The sequence below is a fragment of the Gavialis gangeticus genome, unplaced genomic scaffold, assembly GCF_001723915.1.
Source record: "Gavialis gangeticus isolate Ggan-Ray unplaced genomic scaffold, GavGan_comp1, whole genome shotgun sequence".
NCBI lineage: Eukaryota > Metazoa > Chordata > Crocodylia > Gavialidae > Gavialis > Gavialis gangeticus.
Genome location: NW_017729005.1, coordinates 2620257 through 2638190, shown reverse-complemented (window position 1 = coordinate 2638190; position 17934 = coordinate 2620257). Strand labels below are relative to the sequence as shown.

Sequence of the window (17934 nt, the reverse complement as noted above, 5' to 3'; positions counted from 1 at the left end):
GCCACCCCCTGCTCGGCATCCGGCTGGAAACCCTGTGCCTCAGGTAACCAGCACTTTTAGCTTACTGGCACCCCCCACTGCTGGGGCCAACCTTTGTTACAAAGATTTATATTTTTATTTTTTATGCACAATCTTTTAAACGCCTATAAAGAATTAATGCTAAAATACTCACTTTTTCTTCTTATTTCTAATGGCATCGTGTATAGTCTTCACTTGTACTGCCACAACTGACAGAACTTCTACTGAAATTCGATTGAACTCATCAAAGCATCCCCAGGCACCTGTCTGTACTAAACCCTTATATATATTTCCTATGGACTAAAAGAGAGAACCAAACATTTAATATTTTTAGTTTTCTTAAAGCAACCTTTTTCATGTACTATTATTTGATAAATAAAACAGCACCATTTAATAGAATGCCATACCTTATAATCCATCTGCTCAGAACAGTTGAAGACATAGACCATCATACCAAGGGCATGACCCAGATCTTTGGTAGTCTCTGTTTTACCTGTACCAGCTGGACCTGCAGGAGCCCCACTCATTGTTAGGTGCAGAGACTGGGTTAAAGTAATGTAACACCTTCAAGCAATGAAAACTATAGTTATTTACTACCTAAAGCAGAGAATATCACTATAAATGATTGAGACTTTTAAAACCTAAAAATGTTCAGAAATTTAAAGTTTGCACTATGTCCTTAATTTTACAATTTGTTCATAACTACAACATGATCATGTAGAAGTTCACTGCAACATTAGCTAGCAAATATCTACTGTGCATTCAAAAGTCAGTTCCAGTTTTTGGGTCCCTCCAGAAAATCTGAGATTTAAAAAATGTTCTCATTTTGCAAGGGGATGAAATAGAAGCCTCTTTTCCATAAAGAGAGTGTTCTGGATCATAACAGCTAATAGGTTAGTGCAGGGACATCAAACTCACCCTATACCCTAGGCCAGATTCCAGCCTGTGAGGAGCCCCATAATCCAGATTCATACAGCGCAGCAGGGTGAGCAGCATCAGTGGTGGTTAATTCAGCCATTTCTTGCCCCCTGCCACTCCCATGTCATGGATTTAAGCAGCAGGTCCCACTCCCAAATTCCTGGCCTCTCTATCAGGCCTGCAGGTTACACAACCTGGTTCTGCAAGCCAGATCCAATCCACAGGCCATAAGTGAGACATTCCTGGGCCAGTGGTAGACACCCTTTTTGCATGAGGGAGCAACAGATTTAAGCCCCAACTCTGCTTTATCAGATCAGAGACTTTAACCTGGCTCTCCCACATTTTAGCCAAGTACCCTAAACACTAGCTTACTGGCTAGTCTAGGCCTTTCTCTCTCCAACCCCATCTTCCTGGGGCTTGAGAAATCTTTCTTAAGGAAATTTTCTTTGAAACTTTTCATGCGATTGTGCTAGCTCTTGTTGCAAACTGGCATTTTTCAACAGCCAAAAAGATTTCCTTGAAAATTCTTGATCAGCTCTAGATACATGCAATAATTTAAATATTTGTCAGGTTACATGAGGAGTATATGCCACATTAACTAAACTAAAATAGCCTATACTCATTATGTAACTAAGAATAATAATTAGAGTCATAACTTTTTTATTTATAAACACACTGAGACATAATGCTATTGCATGTGTCATATTAACAAATCTTTTAAGAAAGGCCTTAACAAATATCTGAAAGAGCTAGAGAGAGATTTTTCCTAAAGCAAGCTTCTGTATTCTATAAAATGGATTAAGTAGAGATTATTAGTAAATCTTTACCTGTCAGTCAGAGGTGTAATAACCAACCGGGGAGTATTTCCCAAATACTCATAAAAGTACTGGAACTGAGCATCACAAATGTCAGCAAAGCAGTGTTTGTTGGCCTCATCCCATCTATGACGTAGTTGTGACAGCCAAGTAAAAGCTTGGGAATTGGTGACCTAAAATAATTGCACAGCTATTATGTTATATAGAAGCTTCTGAGATGAAAGAAGCCAGACATGCCAAACTGCTTCAGTAGTCATTGGTAAGTTTCACACCTCATTCCTAGTCATTTATGAGCAATTACTACTAAAGCCAAATAATAAGCATTAGATTTGCTTTGGGGCATTTGTACATTTAAAACAGAAACAAGTATAATGTAAGAACATTTTAATAGGGCACATTACTACTTATTTTGCCAAGACTTCTGTTTTAAACCCCACAGATTTGACCAGACACCACTTACACATGCACCTACTAGCATAGTTTCATTTTACTTCTCAGATGCTTTCTTTCATGTTGCCTGCAGCCCTAATGCTATCACATGACTGGGACCACAAAATAAAGACCATTACTTTACCAGCATGCCTATGTATCATATTTATATGTTAGAAAAAATTTTTTTGGCACAAAATGAAACAAATGAACCCAGCTGAATCCCTCATCCTGGAAGGAAACCTAGTAGACCACTGATTCCCAAAGCATGTGCCACAGCAAAGTGTGAGTCCATTAGAGGTAAAATGCTCTCCTCCTACATCTGGCACTATACATCTGTTCCAGGTACTCCAGTGGTGCCCGTGGCTGCTCCTCTGGGGATTGCTGCCAATTTTACTGCCTTCCCCTGCCCTTTCCCAGCTTCAGGCAGCCCCTGTGCCATCCTGACACTCCCAGAAGTGTGCTCTGCTATGAGCAGGCAGATGGACAGAGCTGTGTTTTGTAGCCCTGCTTATCTCCTCTACTTCTGCCACACTCCCAAGGCCAGGAGGAGGAGGGCCATGAGGGTGGTTGCTGGCATGTGAGGTGCTACAGGAACAATCTTTGCAGTGGGGGCTGCCCTTGCCCCCTGAAGAACAGACCAGAAGTTGGGAAGGGCAGACTGAAAAGAGCAGGGCAAAGCAAGACGAGGTCCTGACCCTACTACCCTTAAGTTCTACCAGATAGATCAGTGATTCTCAACTTGTTTAACCTCAAGGCCCACTCCTTATCTTTTCTGGATTTAGATCCATCTCAGCGATTCTTCATCTAGGGTGCCACAAAATTCAGAAGTGAGTCACTAGTTTTAATCCAGCAAAATTGTGCCCCAGATATCAAAAGTTTGGGAAACACTGTCGTAGATAAACAGAGGTGAGACAAAAATCAGAAAATCTCAGGGAGTTGAGAAAAAAACAACCCTCTTCATACAACCTCCAGTATAAGGTAATATACATTTGAGTTAGTATGCTTGAAACTTCAGCTGAACAGTATTTCATGTATATTAATATGCTTATCCTAAAACCTTCATGCGAGTCATCCCTTCAAAGTTTGGAGACATTCATGCAGTCTAAGCAGAAGTTAGAATAAAAGCAGCTGAATAATTCAAAATGAAGAGGCCACATAAGAAAGCTCACTAGGAAAATGAGTTCCTCATTAGTAAGTGAGGAAGACCTTCATGGATCCCACAATCTTTTGAATAGCATTGGAATGGCTGAAGGTAATATAGATGCATATTTTTTGTGATTTGAGAGTATGGACACATAACATTTATTATGAAGTAAACTGACTTTGCTATGCAGTGAACGTGGAGAGGACGCAGGACATGCAACCTTAGTATGGAATAAGTTTTCTTTCCTAGCACAGCAATAGTCCATGAAAGCTTGGACTTTATTCTCAAGTGAATTTTGTGTTCACTCTCCTAGTCAACTTCATCCCAAGATAGCTCTTTCTTCAATACAAAGTGGCTCCTTTCTACCTAGCAACAAGGCACTCTTAACAGCATCTGCTAGAAGCAGCTAGCTTTGAAGAGCTCTCCTTGTATCTGCTCCTTACTATGGAGTCAAATCTGGGATAAATTACTTTGTAGAATTACATTATGAGTCCACACGTGATGTTTAGAAAGAAACATCTTGCTGACCACAGTGTTGAACCTGGCTGAAAGTTAGAGTAATTCCTAAAAATAGGAAAAGCAAGAACTCTTAGCCTAATTCCTCATTCAGATTTTAGATTTCTGAAGACAAGCACTCAGAAGGGGAGTCCAGTCATTGTACTCCAGTCAACGCCTCAGTCATTCAAACACACAGCTGCAAAACAGGTAGTTCTTGTATCCATACATGTGCCATCACCCCTTCCATGTGCATACAGTCCTGGGCACAACTATGGTTTAAAAGTATTATTGCTTTATAAAACCCCTGAGACATTGTACGCAAGATAGATTACAGCTTAACATTTACCTTCTGAGCTATAAGTTTTGCAACAACATCTCTAGCATGTACATCTATAGTGCAAATGGTCATGATTTTCTGTCTTTCACCTGAAGTAAGTTCTCCCAGCAGCAGGGCAATAAGAGCATTTAACTGAGTGATCTAGAAAATAGGAAAATAATTCTGTTACAACATTTGATACCCCACAAACCACTGGAGACTGAATTTATTACATGGACCAAATTAATTGACAAACTGTCTTGAATATGTAAACATATGAGCACAAATATTAAAACTGGGAAACTGGGATCAGTTCAAGAAAAATCAATACAAGAAATATGGAGATAAATAGGACTAACTAACTTGTCTAAAAAACCTACTGTAATAACAATGCATAGCAGGAGTAGGAAGGAACAAGTTGATCCCATTGGGTGCGGTAAGGGCAATGGAATAAAATTAAACTGGAATATTATGGTCAATAACATCTCATGATTAAGATGTTCTTAGTATATCCATTCCTCTTGAGAGTCTAATAAGTGCTTGAAACATTTTCACTGCTGAAAGCACTTGAAATGATATTGTAGGAAAGTACTAAAGAAATAAGGCAATGAATGAAGGATTTATAAAATCTAACATGGGTGATAGATAAATTCTGGAAATTCATAAATATCCTTAAAGAACATGTTCTCTTTAAAATGTTTCTGATAAATTAAAAAGATCTCAGCCTAAGGCTGCACATGTGTAACCCAGGTGGTACGCAGAAACGTACCCCCTCTCCAAATGAAGGGATATCAGTGGGTGCAGGTATGCTGTGGGAGGCATGGCAGCCTAACTGTATTCAGTTCCCCTCTTCCTACAGAGCAGAGAGCCAGGACACTCAGCAAATCTTAACTATATACAGTGTTAATATTATAAAAGAGTTTACAATGCATAATCACCAAACTTATACACACACACTTATGTGTATATCTATATATTTACAGTTATTTAAATATTTACAGTTATGAATTTAACCAAACATCCGCTAATTAACCCTGAACCCACAAAAAGGCCTGGTTCCCAGCGGCATCCAAGTTAAATTGTAGCCCCTGCCCCTCATTCAGTGCCTTCCAGGCCTGAGGGGGAGAGGGAACAAGGATAAAACAGGGGTTAGTAGACGGACCAATAACAATATGCCTGGCAGTGATGAGTCAATAATTAAATATTCACAACAGGGGCATATCAAATACAATACATTTACATATAATACTCTATACAATTAATAGCAATACAGGGTAGTGTATTCTCCTTGTTAAGTACAATAATAAGGTGCAGGGCTTACAACAAGGATCCCAACAGTACAGGGGAAGAAAGAACAAAATACAATGACGGTACAACAGCTGTTCCCAATGAAGAAATGACAACCTGGCGAGGGACCCCATCTCCCTATAGGGCACCCTTAACCCCGCTTAGGATACTCAGCTGGCAGGGCCCTTAACCCAGGAATTTCCCTCGTGGAAGCAGGAGCCCTGAAATCCTTTCTATGCCCCAGAACAAATTGTCTGCTGCCCATCAGGGGCTTCCCCTCAGTCACCTGCACCTAGGGGTGTGTGTGAGGAGGGGGGGGCCCTCCTCCTCTGTGGGAATCCTATTCCTGGGTGACTCATGACTCCCTGTGGCTTGGTGGGGCTGGACTCGTCTCCAGGCATGAGGCATCTCCTCCTCCTGCAAGGAGGCCTCAGCTGCCTCGTGAGGCTCTCCCGGCCAGTCAGCCCACACTCTGTTCTGTGCACTGGCCCTGTTTCTGCCTCATGCAGGGTTGGAGACCCAAGCAATCCCTTCAGCTCCATGGCCCTGTGCACTGGTGGCCCTGCTCCTGCCTCATGCATGATTGGGGACCCATGCTGCATTGTGCAGCTGCCACAGTCCCGTCTGCTCCCAGACACTCTGTGCACCAGCCTATGCACCGTCACCCCTGCCTTGTACAGGGGGTTGGAGATCTGCGCTGCTTTGTGCAGCGGCCGAGGTCCTCTCTGCTCCTGGACCCTCCGCGCACCCTCGCCCCTGCCTTGTGCAGAGGATTGGAGATCCACAGTGCCTCAAGCAGCGACTGTGGTCCCATGCACTGACTTGTGCAGTATCGCCATGGCTCCCTCCACAGGAGGTCAGAGACACAACCGCTTGCTGCTCCCCGTCCAGTGAAGGCATCTTCAGGGCACTTCTGGTGCAACTGTTCCACCCCACTGGTCAGCTCAACCAGCTCTTTTTTGTCATCCCTCATCAAAGCCATCTGTGTATTTGGCACGCAGGCTTTTATTCCCTCTGAAGTTTCCACCCCAGATTGGGAATGGACCAATGAGGAAACCTGAGGGGTTAGTTCTCCTTTCAGGTCTTCTTGTTCACCTTGCCTGCGGATCAGGGCAGGGCTGCCTTCCCTCTGCCTTCCCCGATTGGTGGGGAAGGAAAAACCATCTCCACCAACAGAGTCCGAGCCCTTCAGGCTCAAATTAACAGTCCGGGCTGCCAGGGAGCCCACTAGCCAGCCTGCCACACACATTTTTATTTAGCTTGAAATAGCATTTATAGAAGGAGATAACTTAATGGATAAGCAATCTACGACACAGGTTGTTTGTATGCATTTAGACCTTCCTACGAAAAAGGTACAGAATGAAAGGAACCTCAAAAACTGCATTTTTACATTATTATTACGCAATTTAAATATTCTCTTTTTATGGAGGACAGAGTTAAGGATGAGGCAGTTATTTCGCTGAATAAAATTGCTTTGTTTGTGAAATGCAGTCATAGTACCTAATTTTCTTGCTTTCTAACAGGATATGTGGCAGTCGAGCAAGAGAAGAACACCGCGGCTAATTTCATTTTGATTTAGCCTATCACACCACAACTTCATGGGACACTGAAGGACAAAAATTTAACTTGAATTATACAGCACTCTGATAGACTTCAAAGTTTCTTTCAAAAGTTACCATATACATTTCCTCTGCACTCTCTACCCAGTGCAAAGGCAGCAGAAGTTTCCCATTATTCCAGGTATGGAGTGGTTGTGGCACAAAGTATAGGCATATGCTACCTAAGGAGAAATCACTGCCTGCGGACAGCTCACAGAAGCCCACTCCACGGCCTGCACAAAGAATTGACTCCTGTATAGCGCCTTTGGTGTGAAGAAACAGAAGATCTGCCCCGATGTGATATACACATCGTGTACCTTTGAGATAAAGAAACAACATGAAACCACAGCAAGTCATCAGTTTTTAAGCAGCTCCACCCCTTTCAAAAAGGGGCAGGGGGAACATTAATGGCAGAATATTGGCCAGTAAACCGTATATGTGAATTGACATTGTGACATGACTTCTGTGATTAGTTGGGCTTAATTTTTTCCTCTTCTCTACTTGCAGAGATCAACTAAGAATTATTTGTTCTGGCAGACCATACAATGTAGTTGAATTTGATCTAGTTTTAAAATTAAACTACTCCATTTGAATGTTTGCAAGATGAAAACTAAGAATGTTAATATTAGAATACTATTTTAATGGGAATTATGGGGAAACAGATGGCAAAGCTGCAAATCAAACAGCAGAAAAACACCCATTTTAAGTGAAACAAAAAGTAAAGAAAGATTTGTTTGGCTCTGTTGATTTAGAATCAAATCACATAAATCACAAATCTTAACCAATCCAAGTGTCGGTTTCACTATACATGCATTATTCCCCACCCATTTTTTAGATGCAAAATCCAATCATTTCCAATATCATGCGTGTCCTGTCACATTTTTGTCTACCAGTTTTCAGTACGTTCTACAATTTAAACTGGCTAATGATTTTGGGGCATCCTAATTTTGCACAATTTGAGATGCTTTAAAATAGGAAGGACAGGAACACTGGCAAGTTGCATGTTCTTGGACCCATCACATACTCCAATTGCACCATGTTACTGACTTGCAGTACATGGGCAATAACCATTTTCTGAAAGATCAAGATGTTTTAAGATGTCTCAAGTTTCAGATCAAACAACTGCGGTGACCTAAAACACTAGCCGATTTTGAAAATACAGGTCCATAAAATGTTTCTTGAATAAATACCCTGACAGTTAGTTATTAGAAATATAAACCTCCAAGAGTCAGTATTAAGTTTCCAGACTGGATGTAGTTAGTACAGAACGTGTCTGAGGAATGCTAAAACTTAAAAGAAGAAAACCCAGTATTCTTATTTTACCTTACTTTTGTTTTTATCATTCCTTCAAAATGAACTCACAGAAAACTTTAAAACCATGTTTTTATTAATGGAAAAAGACCCTGAAAGGCACAGGTTATAACAGGGAGAAGGAAATGGAAGAGAGGAGCAGACTGACTTTTCAGAAAACAACAATATTAGTTAGTTCATAAATAATGTTTGACTACAAAAACATCTAACATGTCATCCAAGCCTTTCTGTGCAAGTAGGTTCCGTTTTCATATTTTACTGTTTTTCATTCAAATACAACAGAAATCAGAAATGGTACCTGCTTCTTATTATAATCCTTCAGGGCTGTTTCAAACCCCTCTTCTAGCCTCTTGAATGCTATCCCAACATCTGTGGTCCACCAGATTTGTGAGCTGGTAAGTACAACTTGAGCAGGGTAGTCAAAAATCCACCGCTCCCTCATCTTTTCTTCATAGGCTAGTACAGCTTCCATGATGTAGTGACGCACTGTTTGGCGCATGGCTTCTTCAACGTGTTGTAACCAATTCTCCACCTTATGGAAAACAATAACATGATGTAGGAGTGTTTAAAAAGGAGCTGCTTCTGATTTCAAAGTGTATTTCTCGGCATATATTTTCTCATCAATAAAAACAAAACTCTTACACGCTTTTGCAAATTCCAGTTGAAATCTATTTTCTTTCTTCATTTTGCCCCATTTTAGCATGATGTACTAACGCACATCCTTTCATGGAAACAGAGACAGTAACAGTTTTTATATTTCCCTCATTTAGTTTTGCTCATCTCAGGGCCGTCCAATTTCTAGTGGCTGTGGCCACATGCCTCACAAGCCATGCCAGCACCAACATCAGCACACCAGCCATGTCTTCCCCTTCCTCCTCCCCCCTGCACTCTTTCTGCACTATACAAGTGGGCATGGGCTCCCCCAGCCCTGTGGTCTGTACCACCATGCTCTGCTGTGCCCCACTCCACCTTGGGGTAGGAAGTGGAAGCTGGAAGAGGGAAGGAGAACTCAGCAACCGTGGCTGCTGCTGAAGCCAGAGTGATAGGGGGTACTGTCAGCTTGGTGGGAGGCAGGGCTACAAAATAACCCCTCAGGCTGCATGTTGTCCATGTAGTTCAACAGCCCTAGCATATATGATTTTAAGGCTCACCAAATCTAGCTAAGAGCTGTGGATAGAAACATCCTCTAATTTATCTACAAAACAGATGCATAGCAGATATTAGCAGTGCAGATTTCTCTGTGTCACTCCTTCAACATGCCTACACCGTCTCTTGTTGGAATCATTTTTAAAAGTTAGGTCTTTTCCCTTATTCAGTCTCTGGCCTCTCTACTATGAACATGAACCATTAGAACTAGTTATGATAACCAGTTTTCTGTGAAGTTAACACTTCTCTATTGGGCACTACACTAGACCATCATATTCTTATTACAAAAGCCATAGAACACCCATCAAATGGAAAAGAAAGACTTTGAGGCATTACCAAAATAAGTCTTATATCCTTAATGGCAGTAGTAGTGGATTTCAAGGAAAATCTGGCCTATAGAAAGTATCCACTACCAAATTTGCCAAGTGAGGAGTGTATCTACATCATGATCTAGATTCGGGAGTCAGATGTGAACTGGCCAAGTTCACGGACAATACCAAATTATGGGGGAGGGCTGTCATACCACAGGACTGGCTGGGGATACAGGCCAACTTGGACACACTCTCAACGTGGGCTGACCAAAACCAGATGGCCTTTAATATAGAGAAGTGCAAGGTGCTGCACCTTGGTAGGAAGAACCCTCAGCATACTTACAGACTAGGCAGTGCTATACTTGCTAGCACCACGACTGAAAGGTACTTGCGGGTTTTGATTGACCACAAGATGAATATGAGCCACCAATGTGATGCGGTGATGAGCAAAGCTAAACAAACTCTGGCGTGCATCCACTGATACATCTCAAGCAAAACCAGGGAAGACATCCTCCCACTTTACTCAGCCCTGGTGAGACTGCAGCTGGAGGACTGCATCCATTATTGGCCCCCCCCATTTCAGGAGGGATGTGGAGAAGCTTGGGAGAGTCCAGAAGAGAGTGACTCGTATGATCCAAGGCCTGGAGGGACGGCCATATGAGGAAAGGCTGAGGGACTTGGGACTCTTCAGTCTGTAGAAGAGAAGGCTCAGGGGGAACTTGCTGGCAGCCTACAACTGCTTAAGAGGGGTACATCAGGACCTGGGAGAACATCTGTTCACCAGAGCTCCCCAAGGGATAACAAGGTCTAATGGGCATAAACTCTAGGAAGACCAATTTAGACTGGATATTACAAAAAAGATCTTTACAGTGTGTGTGTCCAGGGTCTGGAACAAACTCTCCCCAGAGATGGTGCAAGTACCTTCCCTGGATTCCTTCAAAAAACAGCTGGATTTATTTCTTGCTGGGGTCACTTGATCCCAGCCGACTTCTGGCCTATGGCAGGGGGGCTGGAGCTGATGATCTCTTGAAGTCCCTTCCAGCCCCTAATGTGTATGAAATCTATGCTCAAGGCTGGAGTTAGATAGTGTACCAACCACTCTGTGGCACAACAAACTCTCTGACTAATTCTCTCTGAGAATTCTCGAAACAGCTCTCAAAGGCAGTATGCTCAAAATACCTAGATGTCATGGGTGGCCTAAATTACCCAGATATCTGCTGGAAGGAGCAGTTGGCCAGGTCTGCCCGTTCACATAGGTTCTTAACCTGCATACAGGACCTGCATCTAACACAAGAGGTATGAAGTCCCACAAGGGGAAACACCTTACTTGACTTGATGCTGGCCACAGGGAAGGACTTGGTGGGGGATCTACAGATACAAGGTAACCTAAGGGATAGTGGCCACCAGTTGACAGGATTCACTATCCGATGTAAGGTGGGAAACACAACTAGCAGGGCAGTAGTGCTAGACTTCTGGAAGGCCAACTTCAACGAGCTCAGGAGATTGGTTAGGATGAGACTGAGGGGTAATCACATCTGTGAGATGGGAGTCTAAGAAGGGTGGGAGTTCCTCAAGGGACTGATCATACAGGCACAGAGGGACACCATCCCAGTACATGCAAAAGGAAGCAAAAGAGCCAAAAAACCTTATTGGCTGATCAGGGAAATCCAGGAGAGCCTTCAGAGGAAAAAAGATGCCTACAGGCTGTGGAAGCAGGGGGCAGCCACCAAGGAGGAGTATACCTGCTTGGATTGTGCTTGCAGGGAAGCAGTAAGGAAGGCCAAAGCAGATACAGAACTCAAACTGGCAACAAAAATTAAGGATAAGAAAAAGAACTTCTTTAAGTACATAGGGAGCAGGAAAAAGATGCAGGGTAACATAAGGCTGCTACAGAATAGACTATGGCAACTCGTAACTGATAGGATGGAAAAAGCAGAGCTCTTAAATAATTTCTTTGCTTCTGTTTTCCTGGACACAGATACAAATACACCTCTGTAACAGGGGGGCTCTCTCAGGGTCAGTCTATCAATGGTCCGCTTACCTGTTTCTGGGCCAACAGCATGCCTCCTCGCCTGCCACACCTTGATGAGATATAATCATGATTTTAATTAGGCAGGAGGCTGCCATTTTTTGCCCCCGATGCTAGGGGGCACCATCTGTGGCTCCATTCATACCCTACATCGCAGCCCAAACCTCACAGAAGACATCACAGATCTTAATGTCACTAGCCCCATACTGGGCCCCAGAATCCTTCAGTCCAGACCCCAACCGGATCCCTGCAATCAGGCGGCCTACTCCACCCTCATTCTGGGCTGCCTAGCTTCCTGAACTCTTCCCCCTCTTGGGTGTGGCCCACCCCAGGACCTTTGGCCACACAGGTCCTGGCCTCACCTCCAAGGCCAGTCAGAAACCCCAGGCCCTTAGCTTTGGGCATCCCTCGTGGTGGGCCCCTGGCCCTTTTGACCTTTCTGATCCTGGCCCCAGCATTGACCAGTTGAGGGTGTTTTAAGTCAGGTTCCTGAGCCTCTAGCCCACTCTCTAACCTGGGTCCACCTTCTTGGCCCTACTATGGGGTAACCCACCCATTTGTGGGAGCTGGAGTTATTAAGGTGCCCTGACCCACCTTTCACTGGGGTGGTAACTGGCCTGGCATTTCCTGGAGGCTCCCATGACATTGGGAGCCCCACCAGACCACCCACTCCTGGCAGGGTGGTTTTAGGTCATGCCCAGGATCAGGAGCCTTCAAACCATCCCCGTAAGCTCCTGCCCTTACTTCCAGGATGTTGCATTCATTCTTTCAGCCAGGTGATGTTTCTGCCTGGCCTGCCAGCAGCGAACTGCTCTGTTTATATAGGCAGCCAGAGATCTAAAATGGCCACCGTAATCAAACACCTGCTGGCTGCTTGGCTCAGTCCCTAAAGTGGCAGGCACCAACAGTGCCCTGCCACAACCTCCCAATGAGCCTTTAGTCTGGAGTGAGAGTAATACCAATCCACCAAGTTAGCTCTGACTTAGTGAAGGGGCGCATGGAAGGGTTGCACATATTTAAGTCGGCAGGCCCTCATGATCTTCACCCAAGGGTACTAAAGGAACTGGCCGATGACATAGCAAACCCACTGGCACAACTGTTTGAATGCTCGTGGCACTTGGGACAGGTCCCAGAGGACTGGAAAAGGGCCAATGTGGTTCCTATTTTCAAGAAGGGGAGGAAAGAGGACCCAGGTAATTATAGGCCAGTTAGCCTCACCTCTATTCTCAGCAAGACCTTAGAAAAAATCATAAAGGATCACATTTGCAGGGGGCCAGTGGGTAACACAACATTAAAGGGCAACCAGCATGGGTTTATAGCAGGCAGATCCTGCCCGACTAACCGGTCTCTTTTTATGACCAGGTCACAAAGTGCTTAGATGCAGGAGTGGAAGCAGACATTATTTACCTGGATTTTAAAAAGGCTTTTGACACTCCCAAATCTTATGAGCAAACTGAGTAGCTGTGATGTGGATTTTCTCACAGTAAGGTGGGTGAAAAACTGGCTTATGGGACACACCCAGAGAGTTGTGGTGGATGGGTCAGTTTCTCCCTGGAGGGATGTGGGCAGTGGTGTCCCCCAAGGCTCTGTCCTTGGACCAGACCAGACCAGACCAGATATTAGTGTTTAATATCTTCATCAGCGATTTGGATGAAGGTGTTGAAAGCACTTTGTCCAAATTCACAGATAACACTAAACTATGGGGTGTAGTAAACGCACTGGAGGGCAGGGAGCAAATTCAGGTGGATTTGGATAGACTGGGAAAGTGGGCGGATCAGAATAGGATGCAATTTAACAAGGATAAATGCAAGGTGCTGCACCTGGGGAGAAAGAATCTCCAACACACCTATAGGCTGGGGGTTACCATTCCGAGTACTACAACAGTGGAAAAAGATCTCAGAGTCCTGGTTGATGCAAAAATGAACATGAGTTGCCAGTGATGAGGTAATAAGCAAGGCTAACCGCACTCTTTCTTGCATCAGCAGGTGCATCACAAGCAGGTCTAGGGAAGTGATAATTCCCCTCTATGCAGCATTGGTTAGGCTGCAGATGGAGTACCGCGTCCAGTTTTGGGTGCCACACTTCAAGAGGGATGTGGATAACCTTGAGAGGGTTCAGAGGAGGGCTACTTGTATGGTTGAGGGCCTGCAGGTAAGACCCTACAAAGACAGACCCAGGGACATGAATCTCTTCACCCTCCGCAAGAGAAGGCTAAGAGGCAATCTTGTGGCTGTTCACAAATGCATTGGGGGGTGTCAGCAGGGAATAGGGGACACTGTTTACCAGGGCACCCTTGGGGTTACCAGAAATAATGGCCACAAACTGAAGAAGAATAGATTTAGAATGGACATAAGGAAGAAATTATTTACGGTAAGGGTTGCCAAAATATGGAATGGGCTTCCAAGGGAGTTGGTGCTTTCCCTTACCTTGGAGGTGTTCAAGAAGAGATTAGACTGGCATCTGGCTGGGGTTACTTAACCCCAGTTCTCTTTCCTGCCTGGAGCAGGGGGTTGGACCCGATGATCTACCAGGTCCCTTCCAACCCTAGAAATCTATGAAATCTATAAACTAGCCAAGCTGGTCTTGAACACAGTGTTAAGGACACCCAGACTTGAGGGACATCAATGACTTGAGGCTGGTTCTTCAGAGCTGGAGCAGCACTTCATAGCATTTATATCAATCATAGGGCTATACCAGATCAGTGGGGAATGTGCTGGATCTAATGTTTTGTGCCTGACTAGATACAGGGGCTCTGATTAAGGCCATTGCTAAGAAACCTGTCATGGTTGGACTGCTACCTTTTAGAGCTGAACATCTCTATCCTCCATTGCCCATATCAGGGTGATGGACCAGCTGGCCTGGTCCAACCCTGGAGACTCATGGAGTCAGTGTGGTTCAAGAACTCTGGTGGACACTTCTACTAAACTTGATGGCTACTGTTGATGTCCTAGTTAATCTGTGGAACAGCACACTGACCTTGGGCATAGACACAGTGGCACCTAGGCATCTGCTGCGATGGCACAGGTCTTCTTGGCATATGAGAAACCAAGGTAGCTTTGATTCACAGCTAATCGCCCTCATTCCTTCAATCACACCCTCCACATTGGTGGGTGATTGCAGTTTAAAATGATCCATATAAACAGGACAAGACCAGGCTTCCGCAGCTCCAAACTCTGACTGTGCCAAGTAGGTAGCAAACACCAGACTGAAAATGACTCGGTTTCCATGCAAAGACAAGCTCAATTAACCAAGCCATTCACTACCCAGAACATTTTTTTCCAGACACCTCTTTGCAGATGCAGTGGCAGAGGAAAAGAAAAGATTTTTCACTGCCATCACTGCCACACCATAGTCCTTTAAGAAAGATCTATGCCTCAACTGGTTGGCGGCTTCAGCACAGATCAAGATCCACCTACAGTCCAGCTGCTTACCCTTCTGCTTATGCTTGTCCTGGCTTGTAAAAGATAACCAGGGGAGACTAGGGTAGAGGCTGTCAATGGCATTCTTCAGAAGAGCAGGGTACCAGGAATTTTTGGTGTCTGCATTTGTCTGGCCCCTGCTCAAGAAGCCATCATTTGATGCTGACTCCCCATCCCATTATCACCCTGCTCTCAATCTCCCCTTTTTGGAGAAGGTCACTGAACAGATAGTTGCCAGACAATTCCAGGGCCCTTTGGATGCCATTGGTTTCCTGGACCCTTGTCAGTCTGGCTTTCATCCTGGATACAGCACAGAGACTGTGCTTGTGGCCTTGGTTAATGATTTTTGCTTGAAGATTAACAGGGAAAATTGTGCCTACTGATCTTAGTTTTTTGGTAGTCTTTGATACAGTTGACCATGAGGTGTTGAGAAAGAATTTACATGACCTATTAGGTATCTTCAGGACAGCTCTAAATTGGCTCTGCTCTTTCCAGGGAGGTCCAAAAGGGTGGTGATGGGTAAATGCTCGTCATCCACTTGGGACCTTTCCCCCAGGGAAAGGTCACCCTTCCTGTTCAATGTGTATAGGGGGACTGGACAAAACTGTGCCGCGATCTGGAGTGAGGTCCCATCAGTATGCTTATGACACCTAGCTCTACTTCTCCTTCTTCTCTGACTGTGGCCCCACAGTCTCTGTGCCTGGCTATAACTGGGGATGGGATGCAGGTCAACCCACTGAAACTGAATCCAGACAAAAGGTGATGGCGTTGGGCAGACCTGGGGGGAGAGGGACTGGGACACCTATCACCGATGGGGTTCAACCTCCCTTTGTCACTCAGATTCACAGCCTTTGGGTGTTCCTGGATCTTCTGCTATACCTGAATATTCAAGTGGTGGCTGTGGCTAGGAGTACCTTCCACCAGCTCTACCTGGTGAGAAGACTCTGACCCTTTCTTTGAGACACTGATCTGGACACCATCATCCATGCCTTTGTAACCTCAATATTAGACTACTGCAAAGTGCTCTACGCAGACCTGTCCTTGGAAACTGTAGAAGCTGCAGCTAGTGTAGAGCATGGCAGCCCACCTTCTGACAGGGTTGTATCACCAGGAAAAGATAGCTCCAGAGTCTGCACTGGATCCCAGTAGTTTTCTGGGTGAAATCCAAGGTGCTGGTTTTGACCTATGTGGCCCTAAACTGTCTGGGACCTCCCTTATGCCTCATCAATCTTTAAGGTCAGTCAAGAGCAACCTCCTGCAAATATCAACAGTCTGCCAAGTCTGTTCAGCAAAAACACGTAGGAGGCTGTTTTCCACAGTTGTTCCTCAATTCTGCAATTCCCTGCTCCTTGAGGTTTGCCAGAACCCAAGCCTGGACATCTTTCAGAAGTGCTATAAGACCTTCCTATTTGGACAGGCATTTACCAAACTAAATTAGAATGAGTTGTTGCTTGGGGTGGGAGGAGTTCTCCATTTTATCTTGATGCTCTGGTTCTTTTAAGTTGTTTTTGTTCCCTTGTTGCTTTCTTGTTTTTAAGTGAATCTCTTTTCTTACTCCATGTTGCCTTGTAACTTACTGTAAGTTCCCAACCTTTGATGGGAAAGGTGGCATATCAAATAAACAGAAACAAATCTGACCAGATACCCCAAAGCCATCAATTTTACCACATTTGTTTTTAAAATAAGACCATGAAAATAATTCTTGCAAAATGAAGAACAAAAATTATTTAAACTTTGAAAACAGATAAAAAGTAACAAGACCAAAATTAACTTACCATAAGGAATATTTGCTACTGATGTGTATTGTCCCATAAAACTAAACACATTTTCAATAATTTTGGTGACTATTTTTTAAACAAGATACATGTATTCTTTCTTTAAATTACTACTTGTAGCTTTGGCTAGTAGTTTCTCCCTCTGAATTTCATTTCTCCATTTGTTCAGTATCTTGACATCAGGAACAATAAGAAATTTAATTTGATTGTCTGAAATGTAATCTAATTGAAAAAAAGTTGAATTTTTAAGTCATGATTATAAAGACTTCCTTACATTCATCTTACCCTAATGCCTGTCTCCACATGCCCTTGCATGTACAAATTAGAAAAAGGTTTAAAGTGTCATTTCAGATTTCCAACTAAAAATAATGTAACTAATGCCAGAATTGAAAAGCAGTTAAAAGGTTATAGATCACCACAGTGCTTCACAATCTAGCTGGTGCCACTCAAAGTATCAATGAGAAAGGGCAAGAAAGGAACAACAGGAATGTTAGATAGCTGCATAACTTTCCACTACAAATTTGCTCCTGAAACCATAGAAGCAAACAATTCTTAGACTACCACTTATGATTTTCATGGAAGAACACCTCATCTATACAGGGCAGCTGGCTTATGTAGCAGTCAAGAAAACCTCCAAGCATTGGGGACTGATAAGGGGGACAAAGAGGGGGACAAAGAGGGGCACATGCCCCCCCCCCGACAGGGCCATCCCTGCCACTGGCGGCTTCTGCGGGTGCTCGCCAGCCCTGTCCCCACTGCTGACACCACCGGTAGCTTCTGTGGGTGTCTGCCAGCCCTGTCCCCGCCATCGACGCCAGCTTCTGTGGGTGCCCCCACAGACTCAAGAGGCACCAGTTGCTGATGCCTCCAAGAAAGCAAGCTCTCTCTCTCTCATTAGCACGCGTCTCTATGGGGAG

The 17934-nt window shown here is 44.1% G+C and overlaps 1 protein-coding gene across 1 annotated transcript in view; it reads right to left on the bottom strand.

Annotated features, from left to right (window-relative positions):
- The window catches only part of DNAH11 (dynein axonemal heavy chain 11), a 337309-nt gene that overhangs the window by 228046 nt on the left and 91329 nt on the right, over positions 1-17934 (bottom strand). The window contains exons 30-34 of the mRNA XM_019508567.1: positions 8636-8869; positions 4172-4303; positions 1764-1924; positions 426-582; positions 173-318 (exon numbers count right to left, since the gene is read on the bottom strand). Coding sequence (XP_019364112.1) covers positions 173-318; positions 426-582; positions 1764-1924; positions 4172-4303; positions 8636-8869 — 830 coding nt within the window. The remainder of the gene's footprint in view (positions 1-172; positions 319-425; positions 583-1763; positions 1925-4171; positions 4304-8635; positions 8870-17934) is intronic.